This window comes from Pan paniscus, chromosome 12, assembly GCF_029289425.2.
Source record: "Pan paniscus chromosome 12, NHGRI_mPanPan1-v2.0_pri, whole genome shotgun sequence".
NCBI lineage: Eukaryota > Metazoa > Chordata > Mammalia > Primates > Hominidae > Pan > Pan paniscus.
Window position 1 is genome coordinate 56,431,665 of NC_073261.2, and position 20,654 is coordinate 56,452,318.

Genomic DNA, 20,654 nt, shown 5'->3' on the forward strand with positions numbered 1-20,654 from the left:
AGAAACAGGCACCTGGCCAGTTGCATTTGTGCAAAGGAAGCCCATAGGGCCCCAGCCTGCTTCCTTTATGGGCTGGGGCAGGGTAGGGGATGTCTGAGTTTGAATTTAGTGTCTAGGGGATCCATACCCACACTTGTCATTCACCACCCAAGGGCATGGACCCACTTCTGGGGCTCATGACCTAGAGGACAGGCCAGACAGCCTGGAATGACACAACTCAGGGTGACACCAACAGGTCCCACTGGCTACTTTGTCACCTCCTTTTTTTCACTCCCCCCTCTGGAGTTACTAATTTCCACTTTGTGACCCTCCAAAGATGCATTCCACCCAACTTTCCCATTGAACTAGTGGGGAAATGGTACTTTCTGTATCCAAATCTTAGCTGAAACCAGAATTGGGGTTATATTGACTAAAAGATCATTTGGGGCCACTTCTTTTCATTTGTATTTATTAGGCCCCTCCTAGGTGGTAATGGGCCAGGTAGAGTGAGAGTACAGTAGAAACCCAAGACGAAATTATCCAGGAAGGTCAACCTTCATTTTACAGATGGAGACACGATAGTTCAGAGATGCAGAGGACCTCGCCCAAGGTCACGCAGATACCGGGCCAGTCTTGGGTTTGGAACATGAGGTTCCTGCCTTTCAGCCCCGTGATCTTTCGACAGCATCTTACACAACTTACAGAATGGTGGGGGAAGCAGGAATCGCACCTGCAAAACAATGACGGAACCCTGAGGGGGCAGGGCTCCCATTGCCGGTGACTTCCCACCCACAGTGGCTGTCAGTGCCTTTATGTTGTTTACTTAAATGTGCTTGTCTGGAGGTTGTCATTTTCTTTTGAGACACTGGGAATTCCCATAATTTTTTTAAAAAGTTCAGTAAAATTGAATTTCTACATTTTTGCCCAATTTTTTTCCTTTTTATTTTTATTTTTTTTACAGAGTCTCACTCTGTAGCCCAGGCTGGAGTGCAGTGGTGCAACCTCCTCCTCCCACGTTCAAGTGATTCTCCTGCCTCAGCCTCCCGAGTAGCTGGGACTACAGGTGCGCGCCACCATGCCTGGCCAAGTTTTGTATTTTTAGTAGAGACGGGGTTTCACCATGTTGGCCAGGCTGGTCTCGAACTCCTGACCTCAGGCGATCCACCTGCCGCGGCTTCCCAAAGTGCTGGAATTACAGGCATGAGTCACCTTGCCTGTCCCATTTTTGCCCAATTTGTGTCTCCTCAGTGTATGAGTGTGTGTGTTTTGTCAGGGGCACTCTGTTCCTATAGGTTGGTCTGGTTTGGGACTCTCTTTGTGTGTGCTTTGATGGGGGCACAGTGACAGGAGATGGTGGAAATAAGGCGTGGAGAGGCTGTATTGTGCCATCATACCTTACCAGGACACTCTGTGCCTGGAGGGGGAAAGGGAGGGGGCCAGCCATGCCAGGCTGAGAAAGGGCTTTCTTAACCCACAAGTGTACAGGCCTTGAAGGCTCATGACTTAGGGTCATTGTCACCCATTCATTCAGTCAAATCTGGAAAGCATTCAAAAAATAATTTTAAAAAATCACCTCTGGGGAAAAGTCTGGTGTCAGGTTCAGAAAGGATTTGTTTCATATCCAGAGCCATGTCTGGGTTGTGTTCTCTGCTATCCAAGAACCTGAGGGCTCTCATTCAGCCTCAAGGGCTATGGAAGTGACTCCTGGTAGGTGGCTCCAGCACTGACTCTGGGCCCTCAGGGTCGAGGTTGCGGTGAAGACTGCGGTCCGCATCGCCTCCTGCCCCAGATCGGATTGGAGGGAGCCAGGTGAGCGTGAGGAGGAGGCAGTGTGGGGCTGGGCCTGGCTTCCAAGGAGAGCTACAAGAAGACCAAAATCAGATTGGGATCTCATGGGAGGGCAGCACCGGGCCTTTGCCCACCTGGCCTCTACACGGACCACGTGGCCGGAGGGTTGGGCCTTCCAGGGCCATGCACCTGGGAGGGACAAGGCTGGGTGCGGTTGGGTCACATGTCTAACTTGTGTTCCTTTGAAGCTGTGAGTTGGACAGATTTTATCTTGCCTGTTTTGACCCTCTGTGAGCTAACAGCTGGGGGTGGGGTGGGGAAGGGGAGGACGGAGAGCAGTAAGCGTGCTGGTTCTTCTTTTGGTCTGTTTAGCAACTTCCCATGACTTTTGAGCAAGGAACAGGTGTAACCCCTTGCACCCTGAGGTGTGCAGTTGACTACATATGCCTGTGGCCTCAAGGCCATGTAGAAATTGTCCCTGGTTCAGCCAAAGCAAATTCAAAACCAAAAGCAAATTCACTGACCACGGGGGAAAGAGTAGGAGACATTAAACAAGCAGCTCTGCCTGGCCTTCCACTCACATGACCATGAGGCCCATCATTCAGCACATCATCTCGGCCCCTACTGCGTGCTGGGCACTGTCTCCTTCACGTTCCACTCCTTTCCCCTCCATAGCTCAGCAAGGCCCACATTTTCCCGGTGAAGCCACAGAACCACAGGGAGAAACCCATGGACTTCGCCTCTCTCTCTAGGCAAGTGAAGTTGGTGGCAAAGTCTCTTGGCAAATTCAAATTGTACTTGCTACAGTCTTTTCCTCAAGTAATTCTGGGTGCTTTCCAAACTTACCAGTTCCCTGAAGTACATGGGAGGAGGCAGGGAAGCTTCTCGGGGGAGGAGCAGCACCGGCAGGGAGGCCGGGGGGCAGCAGTGCGGACAGGGAGTCAGGTGACGTGAAAGGAAAGGTGGGTTGCAGGCTGGGCTCTTGCTGTCTGTGGGCTCCATTCAGAATCCCCCACTTCACCTAGGACACTCTGGCCTCCGTCCAGGCATCACTGCCATGGAAATCCCAGATACATTCAAGTCCTCTGTTAAACACCTGCCTCCACATCCCCTCCAGATCCTTCTCTGTCCTCAAAAGGAGCTCTGCCCTTCAAGGGAGGGGCTGGGGGCTTTGCAGCTTTCTGTGCCTCTGGCCAAGGCTGATCCTCCTTCCTCCTGCCTGAGAATCCAACCTTAGCCTGGAGCAATCCCAGAGGAATATGGGTGTGGGAGTTTGTCGCGTGTGACCCACAGTCGGCTCTGGGACCCCTGCCCCAGGAGCTCTGGAGGACTGTCAGACACAGCTTGTTGCAGGGAAGCTAGTTGACAGAAGATGTAACAGGAGTGTGAACATGCCATCAGCCCATACCCCGACCTCCAGGAACAGCCTAGCCTTATGGTTCTGTGCCCTCCTCAGCCCAGGGACTCTTCACCCACACAACATTGTCATTACCCAAAACTATTTCACCTCTGCTCTAAACAATTCCAAAATCCCCATCCTCTGATCCCAGCCTTCTTCCTGTCCAGAGTTCTCATCCACAACTCCTGCCACCCCAGGGTGAATGGCGAAGCCCTCCACCAACATGGCAGCCCACAGAGGAGCAGACTGGAGAGAAAGAAAATGAGTTCAGTTTCGCTGATAGATCTGAAAAATATACATTGGGCAGGGCCATCAGGTTTTGGAGAGCCTTTTGAGGGCCCTGCTCAAGGAAGAGCTGGCCTTGGGGTTCAGATCCAGGTGTGCTCAGATCATACCGGTTCCTATGAGCTGATTATTAAATCTTCAGGAATTTCGTGAACCAATGGTTAGACCCAGCTATTATGAAAAATTAAATTTAAATTATATAAACTTACAATTAAATGAATTATATTAAGGCAAAAATAATAAATTTTCAAAAACCGTCACTTCCTAATAATTTTTTTTTTTTTTTGAGATGGAGTTTCATTCTTGTTGCTCAGGCTGGAGTGCAATGGCGCGATCTCAGCTCATTGCAACCTCCGCCTCCCAGGTCCAAGGGATGCTCCTGCCTCAGCCTCCTGAGTAGCTGGGAAAATAGGCATGCACCACCATGCCTGGCTAATTTTGTATTGTTATTAGAGACAGGGTTTCTCCTTGTTGGTCAGGCTGGTCTCGAACTCCTGACGTCAGGTGATTTGCCCGCCTCGGTCTCCCAAAGTGTTGGGATTACAGGCATGAGCCACCATGCCTGGCAATAATTTTATATTTTATTATTCTTTATTCTTTTAAGATTATGTACATCTATTACATCTGTGGAAATACTATATAATGTTGTGTTACTGTGCTTTTTCCCCAAGTCTGCTTTCAGTGACATCATATTGGTGGATTGAAATCAGCCACAGTGGGAATATTTACACCACAGAAGTGGGCAGCAACCACCACAAATCAGGGCTTTATTCATTATTTGGTTGACTATCTAGACTTAAGAAGGTTATGGAGAAAATGCTAATAATGCACATTAAACTTAAATGTATGTTTTGCCAATGGCCATTGCATTGTGAATGGCACAGAAAAATGAAGGAAATATTCTTCCAGTATTCAAAAACTATTCTCTGCTTCAGTAAAGAAATTGCTAACACCATTGACAAACAAGTAAAGTTCTGGCCAGGTGCAGTGGCTCTTGCCTGTGATCCCAGCACTTTGGGAGGTCCAGGCGGGAGGATTGCTCGAGGCCAGGAGTCCAAGACCAGCCTGGGCAACATAACTAAACCAGTTCTCTACAAAAAATAAAAAAGTTAGCTGGGCGTGGTGTGCACTATCTGAGGCAGGAGGATCTCTTGAGCCCAGGAGTTTGTGGTTACAGTGAGCTATGATCATTCCACTGCACTCCAAGTTCTGGGCAACCCATTCTGTAAAAAAAAAACAAGTGAAGTTCCAACATCTGTCTTTCTGGCTTCACTTTTTTCTTGCTAGTTGGTACAAACAAAAATATCAGTTAACATTCATGTTGGAACTACATTCATTTATCCGTTACAACTGTAGGCTGGCTATAGATTCAGCAGGTTGGCAAAAATCAATGAAAGCATCCTGTAAGACCCAAATGGCCATGTGCAATTTACAGTAAAGAGTAGTATATATTTTTTATTATTTGTAAATTATTAGCCATCCTTTGTGTCAATAAAATTTATCATAAATGTATGTATGTGTATATATGCATGCATTTTCCCCAGAGAGCTCATTGTTAATTAAACATCTACCAGCATACTACTGGGCAGGTTGCCTTAGTCTGAGGAGTGGCCAGAGATTTGACTCTTTGGAAAGATTCCCAGAAGAGGGTGGGAATGGCTGATGGAAAGAGGCTATTGAGGAGGTTGGAGGGGCCTCAGGTGGAAGGATTAGCCTGGCCAGGCACAGAGTCCCTGAAAAGGGATGTAGGAGTGAAGAAAACCTGGGGTAGGGTGGAGTGAGAGCTCGCCGTTTCTCTGCCAAGCAGGACGCAAGCCATCTTCTGCAAGCAGGAGGTGGAGAAGTGAGGAAGGGTGAAGGTTTGGCCTGAGTAGTCAGTGTGGGGCCAAGAAAAGGGACCAGGGAGGACAAGGAAGAGTAAGGAGGACTGCAGAACACTCGTGAAAACCGAGAGGACGGCAGGCCTGGCGAATGGCTCACGCCTGTAATCCCAGCACTTTAGGAGGCTGAGGCAAGCAGATCACCTGAGGTCAGGAGTTCCAGATCAGTCCCGCAAACGCGGTGAAACCCCGTCTCTACTAAAATTACAAAAAATAGCCGGGCATGGTGGCGGGAGCCTGTAATCCCAGCTACTTGGGAGGCTGAGGCAGGAGAATCACTTGAACCTGGGAGACAGACGTTGCAGTGAGCCGAGATCACGCCACTGCGCTCCAGCCTGGGCGACAGAGCAAGACTCCATCTTGAAAAAAAAAAAAGGGCCGGGCACGGTGGCTCACACCTGTAATCCCATAACTTTGGGAGGCTGAGGCAGGAGGATCACGAGGTCAGGAGTTGGAGACCAGCCTGACCAACATAGTGAAACTCCATGTCTACTAAAAATACAAAAAATTAGCCAGGCGTGGTGGTGGGTGCCTATAATCTCAGCGACTGGGGAGGCTGAGGCAGGAGAATCTCTTGAACCCGGGAGGCGGAGGTTGCAGTGAGCCGAGATCGCGCCACTGCACTCCAGCCTGGGTGACAGTGTGAGACTCCGTCTCAAAAAAAAAAAAATGGTAAAGAAAACCTAGAAGACAGCAACCGAATCACAGCCATGAAAGCAAGAGGGTCGAGTGTAACCAGGTGCAGTACTGGCTAAGCCCCATGGTACGGATTGCTTGAATAATCTCCCAGGACAATCCTAGGAGGAAACCAAGGCTTGAAAGAATTAAGTCATTTATCCACAGCTTGCAGCCAGTTAGTGGCTGAGTCAGGAGTTGAATTTAGGCAGCCTGGCCCTCTTGACAAGGCAAAAGACTGCGCAGAGGCACCTTTCTCCTCAGCAAAGCTCCCCCAGATGATGCAAGTTCAAATGCTCCAGGACAGAGATTGGCAGGGCTGGCGTGGCTACATGTCAAGGGCTTGTGGGCATCCTAAGGCTGGCAAAGCCATCTCACATCTCCGGCCTCCCCAAACATTCTTGCACCTGATGCTCTTAGCACCCCGCGCTGTCTGTTGAATCTAATTATAATGAATCTAGACTTGCATTTTTAAATATCTTTGTTATTTTACCTTCAGATAATTCATTCTTATTGTGTTTTTAAATAGTAAAGTATGTGACAGATTGGAAATTTACAAAACGATCCTGCACCTTAGAACATTTGAGAGGCAGGGTCCTAATGTTCTATTCTAATCACGTTGATCCCTTGCTGGGAGCCCTTAGTCATCCCTGCTGGCTATAGCAGTTTTCCAAATGGTGGGTGGGGATCAATTAGTGGGTTGGGAGATTAGTTTTCAGTGTCATTAAAAGAGTTAAAAAAGAAGTGGCCCCAAATAGAAAATATCAGAATATATTACACATAGTAAATACATTTTGTTTTAGCTACATATATCTTCATGGATATGTGTACTGGATTGTGATGAAAAATGTCTTTTTACTATGAGTACAGTTAAAAAAAAGCAACTTTTTTTTTTTTTTGAGGCAGAGTCTTACTCTGTCATCCAAGCTGGAGTCCAGTGACATGATCTCAGCTCACTGCAACCTCCACCTCCCAGGTTCAAGCAATTCTCCTGCCTCAGCCTCCCAAGTAGCTGGGATTGCAGGTGCCCACCACCACACTTGGCAAATTTTTGTATTTTTAGTAGAGACAGGGTTTCACCATGTTGGCCAGGCTGGTCTCGAACTCCTGACCTCAGGTGATCTGCCCGCCTCGGCCTTCCAAAGTGTTGGGATTACAGGCATGAGCCACTGCGCCCGGCCAAAAAAAGGCAACTTTGAATGCTGCTCATCTGCAGATAAAGAGCACTGCCAGGCCTGATATTCAAAGCCATCGAGGCAGAAGCAATTGCTGAGGAAGATCAGGCAATGCTTCATGGGAAAAGGGTGAGGACTGCCTGGGCTGGAGGATGTGCAGGTTGTGGATGAGACCAAAGGCCAAGAAACACCGGGACTTTCATGTTTAGACTGTACCAGTGCTGCAACTCAGAGAGGAGCTGGGCCTGGCAGTCCCTTGTGATAGCACCTTAGAGGAGGGAGACCCTGAGTTTGCTAGGGAAATCAAAGGAGACTTCCTGGAGGTGGTAGTGTCTTAGTTGACTTCTCAGTGTTTGCCAGGAGAACAGGGGTGTCAGAGGGCTCATCTGGCTGAGTGGCTTGTGAAAAGGTATGAGAAAGCCCGTCCTGTTTGGGGAGCTACACGCCATTTTGTGTAGGTAGAGCATGAACTAGGGAGGGGGACTTCGTGAGTCTTGTTGGGTGTCAAGATTTTATTTTGGGATGAAGAGCCATGGAGGAATTTTGAGCAGAAGAATGGCATGAGCAGACTTACATCTTTGGAAGATGACTCTGGTGGCCTGAGGAGGGTGGATTAATGGAGAGGAGGCAGGAGGCAAGGAGTCCTGTAGGATGACTACCAACCTCAGCAGGGTGCCCCGAGGCCAGGGTGTGAAGAGGCATGGAGGCGGGAGAGAGACTCAGGAGGAGGAGCTGAGGGCACTGGCGACCCAGCAGTCCAGGTGGGGCCGTGAGAAAGGGGTGGAGGTGAGGAAGCCCCCTGTGTCTGTGACTCCGAGGGCTGGCTAGATAGTAGTGCCATTGCCAGATAAAGAACACAGAGGGCCAGGTGTGGTGGCTCATGCCTGTAATCCTGGCACTTTGGGAGGCCAAGGCGGGAGGATTGCTTGAGCCCAGGAGTTAGAGACCAGCCTGGGCAATGTAGGGAGACCCTGTCTTTACCAAAAAAAAAAAAAAAAAAAAAAAAAATTTAAGAGAATTAGGCAGATGTGGTGGTGTGCACCTCTGATCCCCTCTAAGGTGGAACTGGAGCTGAGGTGGGAGGATTGCTTCAGCCCGGGAGGTCAAGGCTTCAGGGAGCCATGGCATTTCAGCCTAGGTGACGAAACAAACAAAAAACACAGGAGGCAGAGGGAGTCTGGTGAGAAGACAGCATGTTCACTGTTGAAAGTGGACTCGTAGGCAGACATGTAAGGTGGGCAGCTGGGGCAGTGGGGAGAGGATGGGTAAGCGGTGCAGAGAGGGGTGTCCCTGGCCTGGAGAGTGTGTGGAATGAGGGGGAATGGCCTGTAGACAGAGCCTCAGGGAGCCACATCTGTGAGTATCCAGGGAGAGAGGAACCCACAGAGGACAGAGGGGAGTGGTCGTAGTGGCAGAAGACCCAGAAACTTGGGACACAGAAACCAAAGGCGCAGAGAAGACCTAGGAGGAAAACAGCAGTGCGAGGGCTTCAGAAGGCCAGAGTCCTTGAGGCTGAGAGGGCCAGACTGCAGCCTCGGGGAACCGCCAATGTCCCTGGCAAGGCTGACGGCAGAGGGCAGTGAGGCTTTGTGTGTGAATGGAGGTAACACCATGAGGCAGAGTGTAAGCGGGCTGCCTTGGACCATGCCACACCGTGTGCAAATTAGAAAGGGGCACCCCTTCCTCCAGGCAGATTCAACCCCTCGTTCTGGCACATAGGCTTGGCAAGAGGAGTGCAGGCTACGCCTCAGCCTCCACCTGCCCCACAGTGGGACATGTGTGCACCTTGGCCCTGTGAGTGTGGACCAACCCTTCTAGAAACTGCCTGGCAAGGAAGGCAACAAGTGGTCATTGACCAAGGAGATACAGGATCATGTGAGGGTTTTCTTTTTTAAGATGTGAAAGTCTCATGTGTGCTAATTTGGATAAAGGCAGGGAACCCACGGAGAGTGAGAATTTGGAGATTCAGGAAAAGAGTGTACATGACATGAGGCAGGAGGGTGCAAGGCTGGAGCGGCTGCCCTGGGAGACGCCCATACTGCAGGGGAGAGTCCGCTCAGCAGCCGCCACACAGACCAGGGACACTGAGCCACAGTTGGGACTGCTTATCCCCAGCGACCAGGGGTTCCAGTGCCCGAGACTCAGGCCCATGCAGACGGCCCAGGAGTGGGCCAAGAGCTGGGCAGGCCAGGCTGGGGAGGGTCTTGGCACAGCCTTTGCTTACTTATTATTTACTTTTTACTATGGGAAAGTTTCAAACACACCCCAAAGTGGTGAGAAACTCAAATAAACCCTCTTAGATCTATTTTCTAGCTTTAACAATAATTAATACTGCCAATCTTATTTTATGGACCAGTTTTTTTTGTGTTTGTTTGCTTTCCAAGACAGGGTCTCACTGTGTCATCCAGGCTGGAGTGCAGTGGTGCAATCTCGGCTCACCACGACCTCCACCTCCTGGGTTCAAGTGATTCTCCTACTTCATCCTCCCAAGTAGCTGGGACTACAGGCATGTGCCACCATCCTCTGCTAATTTTTGTATTTTTAGTAGAGACAGGGTGTTGTCATGTTGGCCTTGAACTCCTGGCCTCAAGCGATCTACCCACCTTGGCCTCCCAAAGTGCTGGAATTACAAGTGTGAGCCACCATGCCTGGTCGATGTACCAGTTTTTAAAGCACCTTTTAAAAAACTTAAAATTTTAATAGACTTTATTTTTAGAGTAGTTTTAGATTTCACAGCAAAACTGAGTGAAAGGTACAGAAGTTTCCTATTTATTCCCTATTAAAAAACTTTATTTGGAAATTATTTTTATTTTTTATTTTTTTGAGACAGAGTCTTGCTCTGTCACCCAGACTGGAGTGCAGTGGCTCTATCTTAGCTCACTGCAACCTTCGCCTTCTGGGTTCAAGCAATTCTCCTGCCTCAACCTACCAAGTAGCCAGGACTACAGGCATGCGCCACCACGCCCAACTAATTTTTGTAATTTTTAGTAGAGACAGGGTTTCACCATGTTGGCCAGGCTGGTCTGGAACTCCTGACCTCAGGTGATCCACCCACCTCAGCCTCCCAAAGTGTTGGGATTACAGGCATGAGCCACCATGCCTGGCCTATTTGGAAATAATTTTAAGCTTACAGAAAATGGCAAGAACAAGTTTTCTTAATTTGAAATAACTTTTTCTTATTAGAGGATATATTTACAGAATATCTGTAGAAGAAAGTTAAGGTCATTCATGATTCTACTACCCCAAAATAACCACTGTCATTGTTTTGGTGTCTTTCTTCCTAGTCTTTTTTCTGTGTTCATAGACACTGTTTCCATTTTACCCAGAGACTATCCCAGTCCCTCCGAGGCATCCTATCCTGTGCGTCCACATGCACTAACTCATTCTCAGGGCCTTCACTATCCACATCCCCCCCTCAGATGGTTTGCCTTTAGCAACAAAAATTAATCCAAGATTTTGGTCTGTGGATGCCCTTGTTCCCTGGTTTCAGGGCTACTGCATGTTTCCCCTGTAATATTCCTTTCATGTTTGTTTTTCTCTGGTGATACTGGCTGATATCTGGTTGCGGGAGTTGCCTGAGGCTCCTTGGGCTGCCATCTTGCCCGGAAGACTCCAGTGTGCCCCGCACCTCCTATGCTCATCCCTGAGTAGCTAGGTTGGAGTCTGTCTCTCTTACTTATCTGTGAACTCTGTGAGGGTAGGGCGCAGGTCTGATTCATCTCTCCAAGTGAGGCGGTGTTGGCCTCAGTAAGTATGTATGGAATTGAATCAACCCACCTATTTGGCATTGTCCATTCCTGTCTATGGCACAGACTCTCTGAGTGCCTGACACTGATTTACAGCCATGAGCATGGTGTCTGGCACACAGTAGGTGCTCAATAAGTGTGTGTGGATGGTGCGCCCAGCCACCTGGAGATTTCTATACATGTAAGGGCTCTGCTGTTTTTCCGTTTCTCTCTCTCCTGCGTCTCCCACATCTTCTGGATCACTTTGACATGCCAGAGGGAAGGTACCCCCTCTCTGTCGCCGCCCCCCATCTTCTGTATGTTAGGAGCAAAGCTAGGTTGGCAGTTGATTGAAAAGACACAACTTCCTGCGCTGAGGATATTTGATAGGTTTTAATTGCTCACAATACTAGTTATCATTAGAGACAATTCAAACTATTTCCAGATTAGTTCAAAGCTGCCTTTGAGGTATTTAAGTTGGACAGAAGCCCTCTATGTGTTCAGCTCTAAGCCAAGTTTCCTGGTGTCATTAGAAGCCCACTTGTAGTTGGAGATTACCCAATCTGAATGTTTTGATTGCCTGAATATTCCACTAATTGCAGGGGTGTTTGTCAAAAGTGACTTAATGTCCCCAAAGCTGTCTGGACCTGTGTTACAAGTCCCACTCCCAACCTCAGTTAAGCAGAGGGGACCCTGAAGAGGGGATGGGAGGAAGGGAATCTGCATAGGGTCTTTCCTTAGAGCCAGCCCCTCTTGCCAGGCAGGGCCCTGGCCCTCCGTGGCAAGGATGGGGCAGGAAAGGATGACGGCTTGGTCTAGGGTGGGGGCACCAGCAATTGGGAAAAAGGCAGAAACCCAATTCAGAGGGCTGGGCCCTGAGGAGGCGACTGAGAAGGCCTTCAGGACATCTTAGTAATCTTCATCTTTGATTGAAAGATAAAAACAGGGGAGAACCGGTTTTGGCAAATTGGACTTCTAGGAGTTAGTCAGCAACTTGGTCTGACCAACTCTTGGTTGGTCCTGGCCTTGACCCCAGGCCTGGAGGCTTGCAATGGCACTGGGGCCAGGACCACTGCTCCCCAAACACCTCCTGGACCCCCCAGGGTTGGGACTCGCATTAAGCATTTTGCTGCCTCCTGACATAGTGGATTTGGCTGGTGGGCTGCGCTGGGCCACTTTGGTTAGAGGGGTTCTGAACTAGGGGCAAAGAAGGGTAGGAGGGAGACCCAAATGGGAAGAACAGGTTCTGGAACAGTGGCAAGCTGGGGAAGGGCCCTGCAGGCAGGAGAGCTCTGTCCTTCAGCGGTGACACTGGCCTACTGGGTGAGGAGTGTGGCAGGAACGCTCATGTTGAGGAGGTTTGGCAGGGACCAAGATGGGGTCCAGTCAAGGTCAAGCTGTCCTGCCCGTGTGCCCTTGGCCATGACTGACTGTGAATGCTGGGTGGTGCCCACGTGGTAGGAGCAGGCATGGGTGGTCTGGGGGTTTAGGTTTGGGGATAAGGAAACTGCAGGTGCCTTGGATTTCCAAATGTATCTTGCTGTGGTCAAAGCCCACCCAGCTTTGATCTGAATTCCTGACCAGATTTTTGTGCCAAATTCACCTCTTCATGTCTCTTTTCAGTTTGAAGACCTGGTGCCATAAGCCTACTGATGCGGAATGCTGGAAGCAGAATGCAGCTAGGGACGGTGCTCGGAGGAGCTGTGCCATCAACCCCACACACACTCACACCAACTCTGGGCCGGGGCCTCGGATGGGCTGGGGGGCCCAGTTGTGCAGGAGAGGGGCGGGAAGATGGGGGGCCTTGGTCTTGGTGGCCATGGCCAGAGGTGGGAGGGGTGGGGGTGTCAGGGGATGGAGGCCTCAGTCCCTGCCCTCACCAGGTGGCAGGAGCAGGAGGCAGGCTGACCCACTTAGAGACTGGTTCCTTTCAAAGCAGCGTGGTTGTGATGGGGGTTGCTTTAAGTGGGTCAGCCTGCATATATACATTGGTCTTAAACTCTTCAAAACTTGGCTGTTAAACATCTAGATCCTGTTTTCATTGGCTTGTAAGCCGTGGCCATGGGGACCTACCTGGTCTTCTGAAGCAGCAAGTGTGCCCAGAGGCTAATAAACAGCAGGTGCCTCCAATAAATAGGATTTTAATACTCGATGGAAATGTGGGTGCAAAAACATGAAATGAAAGGTGGGATCTGAATTATATGTGCAAGTTACGCAATTGCTCAGACGTTTTGCACTGAGAACTGTAGTGTGACTGTGGGTACCGTGTGTGTTTTACAGGTGCAGGATGTGTGTGCAGTGTGGGGTAGTGTGTTTTTGTGGATGGACATGTATGTAGTGTGTAGTAGGGAGCGTGTGTGTCTGCGTGTACGTGCATGTGTATGAAGAGAAGACTCCACCACCAGATTGGGTGGGGATAGAGCCAGCTACTTAATTTGCAGGGTCCCAGTGTAAAAGAAAAACATGGGGCCCTCATTCAAAATTATCAGGAATTTCAAGACAGAAACAGCAGAGCATCACCCCAAACTGGGGCCTTTCTGAGCACAGAGTGGGTCTCACACCCACAGAGGAGTGCACCGCCTTGTATCCTTCCAACCTTCCCATGCCACCTTGGAAGGCCCCTGGGTCCCTCTTTGCTCTCTCCCCACCGGCTTCCCAGGGTGGCCTTGACCTTGGCAGTGTGGGGAAGTGGCCAAGGTGGGCTGGCTGAGTGGCTGAGGGCTGTGCTGGTCTTACCCTTTCCTGACCCTCCTCTTCCAGCCTGGGCCTCACTAGGGGCACCCCAGTCCATAAGGTGTCTCTTGCCCTGGGCTCTTGGCTCAAAAAGGCTCCTGTGCAAGCTGCCACTGTGTTCTGGGAAGTCGTCAGGCCGCAGGAACAATCTAAAGCAAACGTGTCCTGCCCGCTTTGAATGTGGCCCAACACAAATTTGTAAACTTTCTTAAAACATTATGAGTTTATGAGTTTTTTTTGTTTGTTTTTGTTTTTGTTTTTTTTTTAGCCCACCAGCTATCGTTAGTGTTAGTGTATTTTATGCATGGCCCAAGACAATTCTGGTGTCGCCCAGGGAAGCCAAATAATTGGACCCCTGGTCTAAAGTGTTTGAGGTGGGCCAGGCATGGTGGCTCACGCCTGTAATCCCAGCACTTTGGGAGGCTGAGGCGGGCGGATCACAAGGTCAGGAGATCCATCCTGGCTAACACGGTGAAACCTGTCTTTACTAAAAATATGAAAAATTAGCCAGGTGTGGTGGTGTAATCCCAGCTACTCAGGAGGCTGAAGCAGGAGAATCGCTTGAGCCCAGGAGGCAGAGGTTGCAGTGAGCCGAGATCACGCCACTGCACTGCAGCCTGGGTGACAGAGTGAGACTCCATCTCAATAAATAAATAAATAATAAAGTGTTTGGAGTGAACTCACTGCCCACCAAGGGCTTCAGGTCTCAGGAGGCCCGATGGGCCCAGTCTTGGGCTTGTCTTGATGGGCCCAGTCTTGGGCTTGTCTTGATTTGCCCAACTGGCCTGAGGGAGACTAAAGCAGGCAAAGGATCCAGGTGAATATAAGAAGTGAAACAATTTCAAAAAAACAGCAGAAAAGAAACAGCAAAAGGGAACCAGGGAGCTGAGAAAGAATTGGGCTGGTTGAGCTCACAGCCCAGAAATCTCAGTGAGGGGGCGTGGAGGGTAGGGAGCCCCACTCCTTCCTGTTTATTGTCCTGCTTTGCTCCTGCAGGGTTCAGTGCGGTGTGCCTGCTTCAGGGTACACCCAGGAGACGCTAATGGGTGATAATGAGGGTGTCCCGCCCCAATACCTATACTTGTCAATAATTAACCATGATTTCCTAGGTTCTGGGAGGAGGTAGTGGCACCTGGCCTGCCCTGGCTGGTTTAGCTCATGGGGCACCTCTGGCGTAGCCATTCCAAGGTCTCTGTGTGCTTCCAGGCTGTTCTAGGGATGGGTACCTCCCAAGGCATAAGGGAACTTGAGAACTGACCTTTACCCATGTTCCTGATCCTAGCCAGAGACAGACTCCCAGACTCGGCCAGAGGCTGATGCCGACTCCTTCCAGCTCTCACGGTAACCATGAGGCCCCTGCGTGTTTCTGTTGTGGAGGTCCCAGAGGGAACTGTATGGACAGACACAGCCTGAAGGGCCATCTGCCTCAAGCCACAGCAGCACAGAATTCTAAAGATTGTGGGGAAAGATGGCGCCTAGGTGGGCTTGGGCTCCTTGGTGAGAGAGGTGATTTGGGCCCAAGCAGCTAAGCAGGGGTGGAGGTTACTATAAACTTGTTCATCACCAGCCACAGTGCTTTGCCTGCCCTAGAGAGTCAGTGTGACCAAGGCTTCCATGCAGGGGTGTGATGGAACTGGCATTCCAGAGGGGGAAAAAGTCTTGATTTAGCATTTGCCAATTTTGGTGATGTAAATACTTCCACCAAGTCTGATTTCAAGTACCAATTGGTTTAACAATTGACTCACCAAATTCCTGAATATTTAACAAGCAGCTCTTTGCCCACTGCCCACCAGACCCCTGCCCCCGGCGCCTATGCTATACCTCTCTCAGCCCAGCGCTTCACCTCCCTGTCCTTGCAAAATCCCCTTCTCTGGCCGCTGGAAAGCCTGGGACCTGAGGCCATTGAAACTCCTGTGCTCCAGGGTCCTGGAGCGGAGCTGGTCTTCTTCCCAGGTTGTTATACTCCTCACGGAGGTGATGTGTGTAAAATGCTTTGCCAAAGTGAACACCAAACCCACTCAAATGAGGTCCCAAGGGACCACCGATTTCTAGTCTAAGGGCAGTAGGGAGATCGGAATTCAACATCTACCACTATGGTTTGAAAAGCCGGTTCAGGGCATTTGGCAGTCCCAGCTTGTCAGCTGACAAGCCACCTGCCTCGCTCCTCCCTTGGTCGCATGCTAACCTCCTCACTCATTTCCACTTCCAGGGGACCAGATGTGCAGAGGTAATGAATACCAGGGAATCAGGAAACCACTGGATCAGTTCTTTGAGCCACAGAACAACACTCATCCCAGCAGCTGGGAAGCTATCTGCAAAAGTCCATCTGCAGAAAGGGCTTCCTGGTCTTGCGTGTGGCTGGGCCATTTCTCTGGATGCAGGTTTTTCATTATACAGTCTTCTCAAAGAACCACCTGCTCTCAACACCTTCTCGGTGACTCCATTTCCCCTCCTCTGGGCTCCTGGAATGCCACAATGGCCCCACCTTAGCCAGGCAGCTGTGATGAGAGGCGTTGACCCAACTGCCTCTCTGCTGGCTCACTGAATCAGGCGGAAGGGGCTGGGGACAGCACAGTCTTGCATTGTGGTTGGGGACCTGGGCCATCCAGAGGCAGGACTGTCCAAAGGCAGGGTACTGCTGGGATTCCGCCAGGCACTGGGTGATGCATGGCATAGGGAGCTGGAGAGGGACAGGCTCTTGGCCAGGAAAAACAGCCCCAGAGCCACAGGTGTGCCATCGAGTCTTCCTCCTCTCCCATCCTTAATCACTCCTGTTTGGTGACAGCACACAGCTAGGCCTGGAGCCCAGCAAAGAGCCCCTGGGTCCCAGAGGAAGTTGTTCTGGGGGCTGGAGACAATCACAAATGCCAGGTTTGTGAGCCCCAGACTCTGGTTCATAGCAAGAGGCAGACTTGTGAGCAAACCACCAGATCACACCGTAAAACACGCTCAACGAGGAGTGGGTGCCCTTTCTAGGGATAGGCAGAAGGCTCCATGGAGTGACCTTTGAATGGGGACATAAAAGTGGATCCCTTCAACAGCCCCTGCACAGCCCCAAGTCAGGCCTCCAGCCCTTGGACTCACAAATGTCCTCTGTAGACGACTGGATGTCCTCCCGTGCTACCCTTTACCCCTGCAGCGAGGGCCACAGAGCCAGAGCCCTCCGGGTCCTCACCACTGGCATCACCAACATAGTGGACATTTTCCCTCTCAGAATGAAAAGGGAGTGAAATTTCCCCGTGATCTTTCCACAAATGACCAGCTTGGGGAGTGGGAGAGGAAGTGCTGCAGTGCCTGGGGAAGGGGCCCTTGGAACAGTTCCTGGAAATGGAGAGGGGTGGATAGGGTGGAGACAATGCTCATGGAGTGCAGTATGGGGCCTACCCAGAGTTGCTTGGCCACCCCTCTGCCTCTGAATCAGGGGTGATCAATGAAGGAAAATTACTGCAGCAATTGAGTCCATGTAAGATGATTGTGCACGTGTGTGTGTGTGTGTGTGTGTGTGTGTGTGTCCTCACTCAAAAAAGACCATTTCTGTGCATTCTTTATTCTGGAACCCTCCTCTGCCTCCCTCTCCAGGAAATCCCTTAGGATCCCATACCTGCTTTAGAATGTGTGTGAGACACTTCCCAGTGCCTGGCACGTGGTAGGAGCTCAGTACATGTAAACTCTTTTCCTTTGACCACTCAAAGTAGTCACTTGTTGGGGAGGCCAATGGCGGCTTCCCCGGTCTCTGAGCTGATGGGCGTCTGGTCCCTGCCTCCCCTTCCTTCACTGGCTGATGACAAATGCCTGAATGTCATCACATCCTCCGTGTCCTCATCTGTTATTCTGGAACACAGGCCAGGGAGGGTACAGGGTAGTCCCCCTTCAACAGAGGCTTGCCTTTCTTGGGATGTGGGCTGGCTGGTGTTGGTCCAAGGATGGATGCAGAGGGTGAGGCACCCATCCTGCTAGTCCGGCCGGATGCTGGCAGGAGGGCGGGGTGAGGAGGGGCGGAGCTTCCAGAACAAAGGAGAATGGGGAGCCCAGGGGCCAGCCTAGGCATCAAAAAGGCTCTGCAGAGCGAACAGGCCACAGCACTGCCTGCCTCTGCCCCAGCAGTCAGCCAGCCGACCGCGCCTGCTCCCTCCTGCTTGCCCAAGGCCGGGCAAGTCATCCCCGCTCTGCTTCGAGAGGCCCCGTTTTCCAGCGTGATTGCGCCGACACTGCTCTGTGGGTTCCTCTTCTTGGCGTGGGTTGCTGCTGAGGTTCCAGAGGAGAGCAGCAGGATGGCCGGGAGCGGAGCCAGGAGTGAGGAAGGCTGCCGGCAGCATGCCTTCGTCCCGGAACCTTTTGATGGGGCCAATGTCGTCCCAAACGTCTGGCTGCACCGCTTTGAAGTCATCAATGACCTCAACCATTGGGACAATATCACCAAGCTAAGGTTCCTGAAAGAGTCCCTCAGAGGAGAGGCCCTGGATGTCTACAATAGGCTCAGTCCCCAGAACCAGGGAGACTATGGGACTGTGAAAGAGGCCCTCCTGAAGGCCTTTGGGGTCCCTGGGGCTGCCCCCAGCCACCTGCCCAAAGAGATCGTCTTTGCCAACAGCATGGGTAAGGGCTACTATCTCAAGGGGAAGATTGGCAAAGTGCCCGTGAGGTTCCTGGTGGACTCTGGGGCCCAGGTCTCTGTGGTCCACCCAAACTTGTGGGAGGAGGTCACTGATGGCGATCTGGACACCCTTCAGCCCTTTGAGAATGTGGTAAAGGTGGCCAATGGTGCTGAAATGAAGATCCTGGGTGTCTGGGATACAGCGGTGTCCCTAGGCAAGCTGAAGCTGAAGGCACAGTTCCTAGTGGCCAATGCGAGTGCCGAGGAAGCCATCATTGGCACTGATGTGCTCCAGGACCACAATGCTATCCTGGACTTTGAGCACCGCACATGCACCCTGAAAGGGAAGAAGTTTCGCCTTCTGCCTGTGGGAGGGTCCCTGGAAGATGAGTTTGACCTGGAGCTCATAGAGGAGGACCCCTCCTCAGAAGAAGGGCGGCAGGAGCTATCCCACTGAGAAGCCACCTTTTCTTTAACCTCCTAAATATTGGTGGGAAGACCCACCGCTGTGGGGGGGGGGTGCATATCCTCATGGGGGTCACTGGGCTTGGCCAGTCTGCTTATCAACTCTTGCTCTTCTCTCCCCTTTGCCTCCCTCTGCAGGGGCCTTAATCGGCCCCTGGTAGGGGAGGCTTCCACTGAACAGGCACAGGTGAGGGAGAGCAGGCTGGCTTAGAGGGACAGGGTCCCCATGGTCATCAAGCTGCTATTGATGACAAAGACTCAAAGGCTGGAAGAGCTCCCAAGGAAGCTAGAAATGCTTGTCTTTGAAAGAACTGTGGGACCCCTTCAGATTCCCTGAGGTATGGCTTGGTCACTCTCAGGTCCTCAAAGCCTGTCTCAGTTGGGCTGGGTCCTAGCTGCAGGGTCTTTGTGAGGGTCACAGTTGCTCTGGGACACCTCCCTGAAGAGCCTTTCCACCTGTACAATCGTATTTTCTTTCTGTCATTTGCTTTGAAGCCTATTGTGCCTTGTGCCAATAATTCAATTGCTGCAAACACCAATAAAGATTGATTCATGGAAAAACCATGTAATGTGTTGATTGAGGATGAGAGGAATGTGAGAGGGAGTCAACATCAAAGACAAGGAAGATTCACATGTCTACTGAGTGCCTAGCTGGAGGTATAAGAACATATACACAGGGATGACAGGTCTTGGATTTTCTAAGACAGTCTCAGCATAAAATATTTTGACTTATTCCCTCCAGAATTGCTCTCATTATTTTGAATCGTCATAATTCCTCTACTTATTTCAATCTGTAGTATTTTAGCATACAAATTGCCTCTATACCCAAAAGTGACCCTAAAGTTTTATGTGAGATGTCTTGATTGGGGATTGGGAAATTGTGGTTATGATAAACAAACAGGAAAGTGTCTGCTGGGCAAATAGGTTCTTACAGCTGTCCAGGAGCGAGAACTCGGAGGCAGAAAGCAGGGCCAGGAGACAAGTGTTGACCTGTGTGGGGCAGCCCAAGGGCATGCTGGAGGACGGGGGAGGCTGTGGCAAGGCAGGGTCCCGGCGGTGGGAGGTCAGCTTCTTCTTGGAGGGACTTGGAACAGAGCCTGAAACTAGATGACCTGATGGAGGGGAGGACATTCCCAGATCTGGGAATGGGGTGTGCAACTCTTTTAGGGGTCCATCTTGTATTTGCTTCCAAATTTCTGTTTCTTTTTCTGGAATGCAGCAGGGCTGGGAATCTGAAACTCATAGGGAGGAGCTGAGTGGACAAAAGTCTCCACAGAGGAGCCAGTTTGTTCCAAATCTCAGGCCTCCCCACCAAGCACATCGGGCGAGCCTGTTCTCAGGGGAGGGTGGCCTGCACCCTCCAAACTTTGGGCCCAGGAAGATTGGCGCAAGGTCAGAGACTCGAACGTGCGGGGATCCCAGACCTCTTGATGGAGGCATGAAGGACCATTTTCCATCCTCCAGGGTGGAATGAGCCTCTTGAAGTTCCCACCTGGACAGCTCCTGAGAGAGAGACAGAAGGCAGGAGTGAAGCCCCTGGACTTTTTGAAGCTGATCTGAGCCAGGATCAGCTGCCCCTCCCTGGCCCCTTCTTCCCTCCGATTCCAGCTGTGATTCTCCTGGGAACTGAGGCATGGCTCAGCCCCTAATCCTCGGGGTTTACCAAGGCCCCTTCCCTGGGCAGCCAAGCATCTTAACTGAAATTAGCTCCATCAGCCCCAGGGCACGTGGAGAAAGGACAGGTGTGGGATCAGGAGGAAATCTATTTCCAGAAAAGTGATGCCTAGAGAAGTGGGTGGGAGAACTGGAGAAGGGGGTGAGAGAATTGGAGAAGGCGATGGGGGAACTGGAGAAAGGGTGGTCTCCGGATGACTCCCAGATCCTGCATCCCCCTTCTCAAATTTGATTTTCAGCCCCACTCTCTGTGGCCTAACGCATGCTGCTCTCTCATGGGCC

General features: G+C 50.9%; 2 protein-coding genes across 51 annotated transcripts in view; one reads left to right on the forward strand and one right to left on the reverse strand.

The window, feature by feature from the left end:
• ASPRV1 (aspartic peptidase retroviral like 1) overlaps nucleotides 1-19,260 on the forward strand; it is a 197,822-nt gene extending 178,562 nt beyond the window's left edge. For all 50 annotated transcript variants that reach the window (XM_063594863.1, XM_063594864.1, XM_055107829.2 and 47 more), the window contains one exon: nucleotides 12,530-19,260. In XM_063594863.1, coding sequence (XP_063450933.1) covers nucleotides 17,659-18,690 — 1,032 coding nt within the window. In that variant the 5' untranslated portion in view covers nucleotides 12,530-17,658 and the 3' untranslated portion in view covers nucleotides 18,691-19,260. The remainder of the gene's footprint in view (nucleotides 1-12,529) is intronic.
• A 302-nt stretch (nucleotides 19,261-19,562) lies between these two features.
• MXD1 (MAX dimerization protein 1) overlaps nucleotides 19,563-20,654 on the reverse strand; it is a 54,150-nt gene continuing 53,058 nt past the window's right edge. Inside the window, exon 5 of the mRNA XM_063594886.1 lies at nucleotides 19,563-20,201. Coding sequence (XP_063450956.1) covers nucleotides 19,938-20,201 — 264 coding nt within the window. The 3' untranslated portion in view covers nucleotides 19,563-19,937. The remainder of the gene's footprint in view (nucleotides 20,202-20,654) is intronic.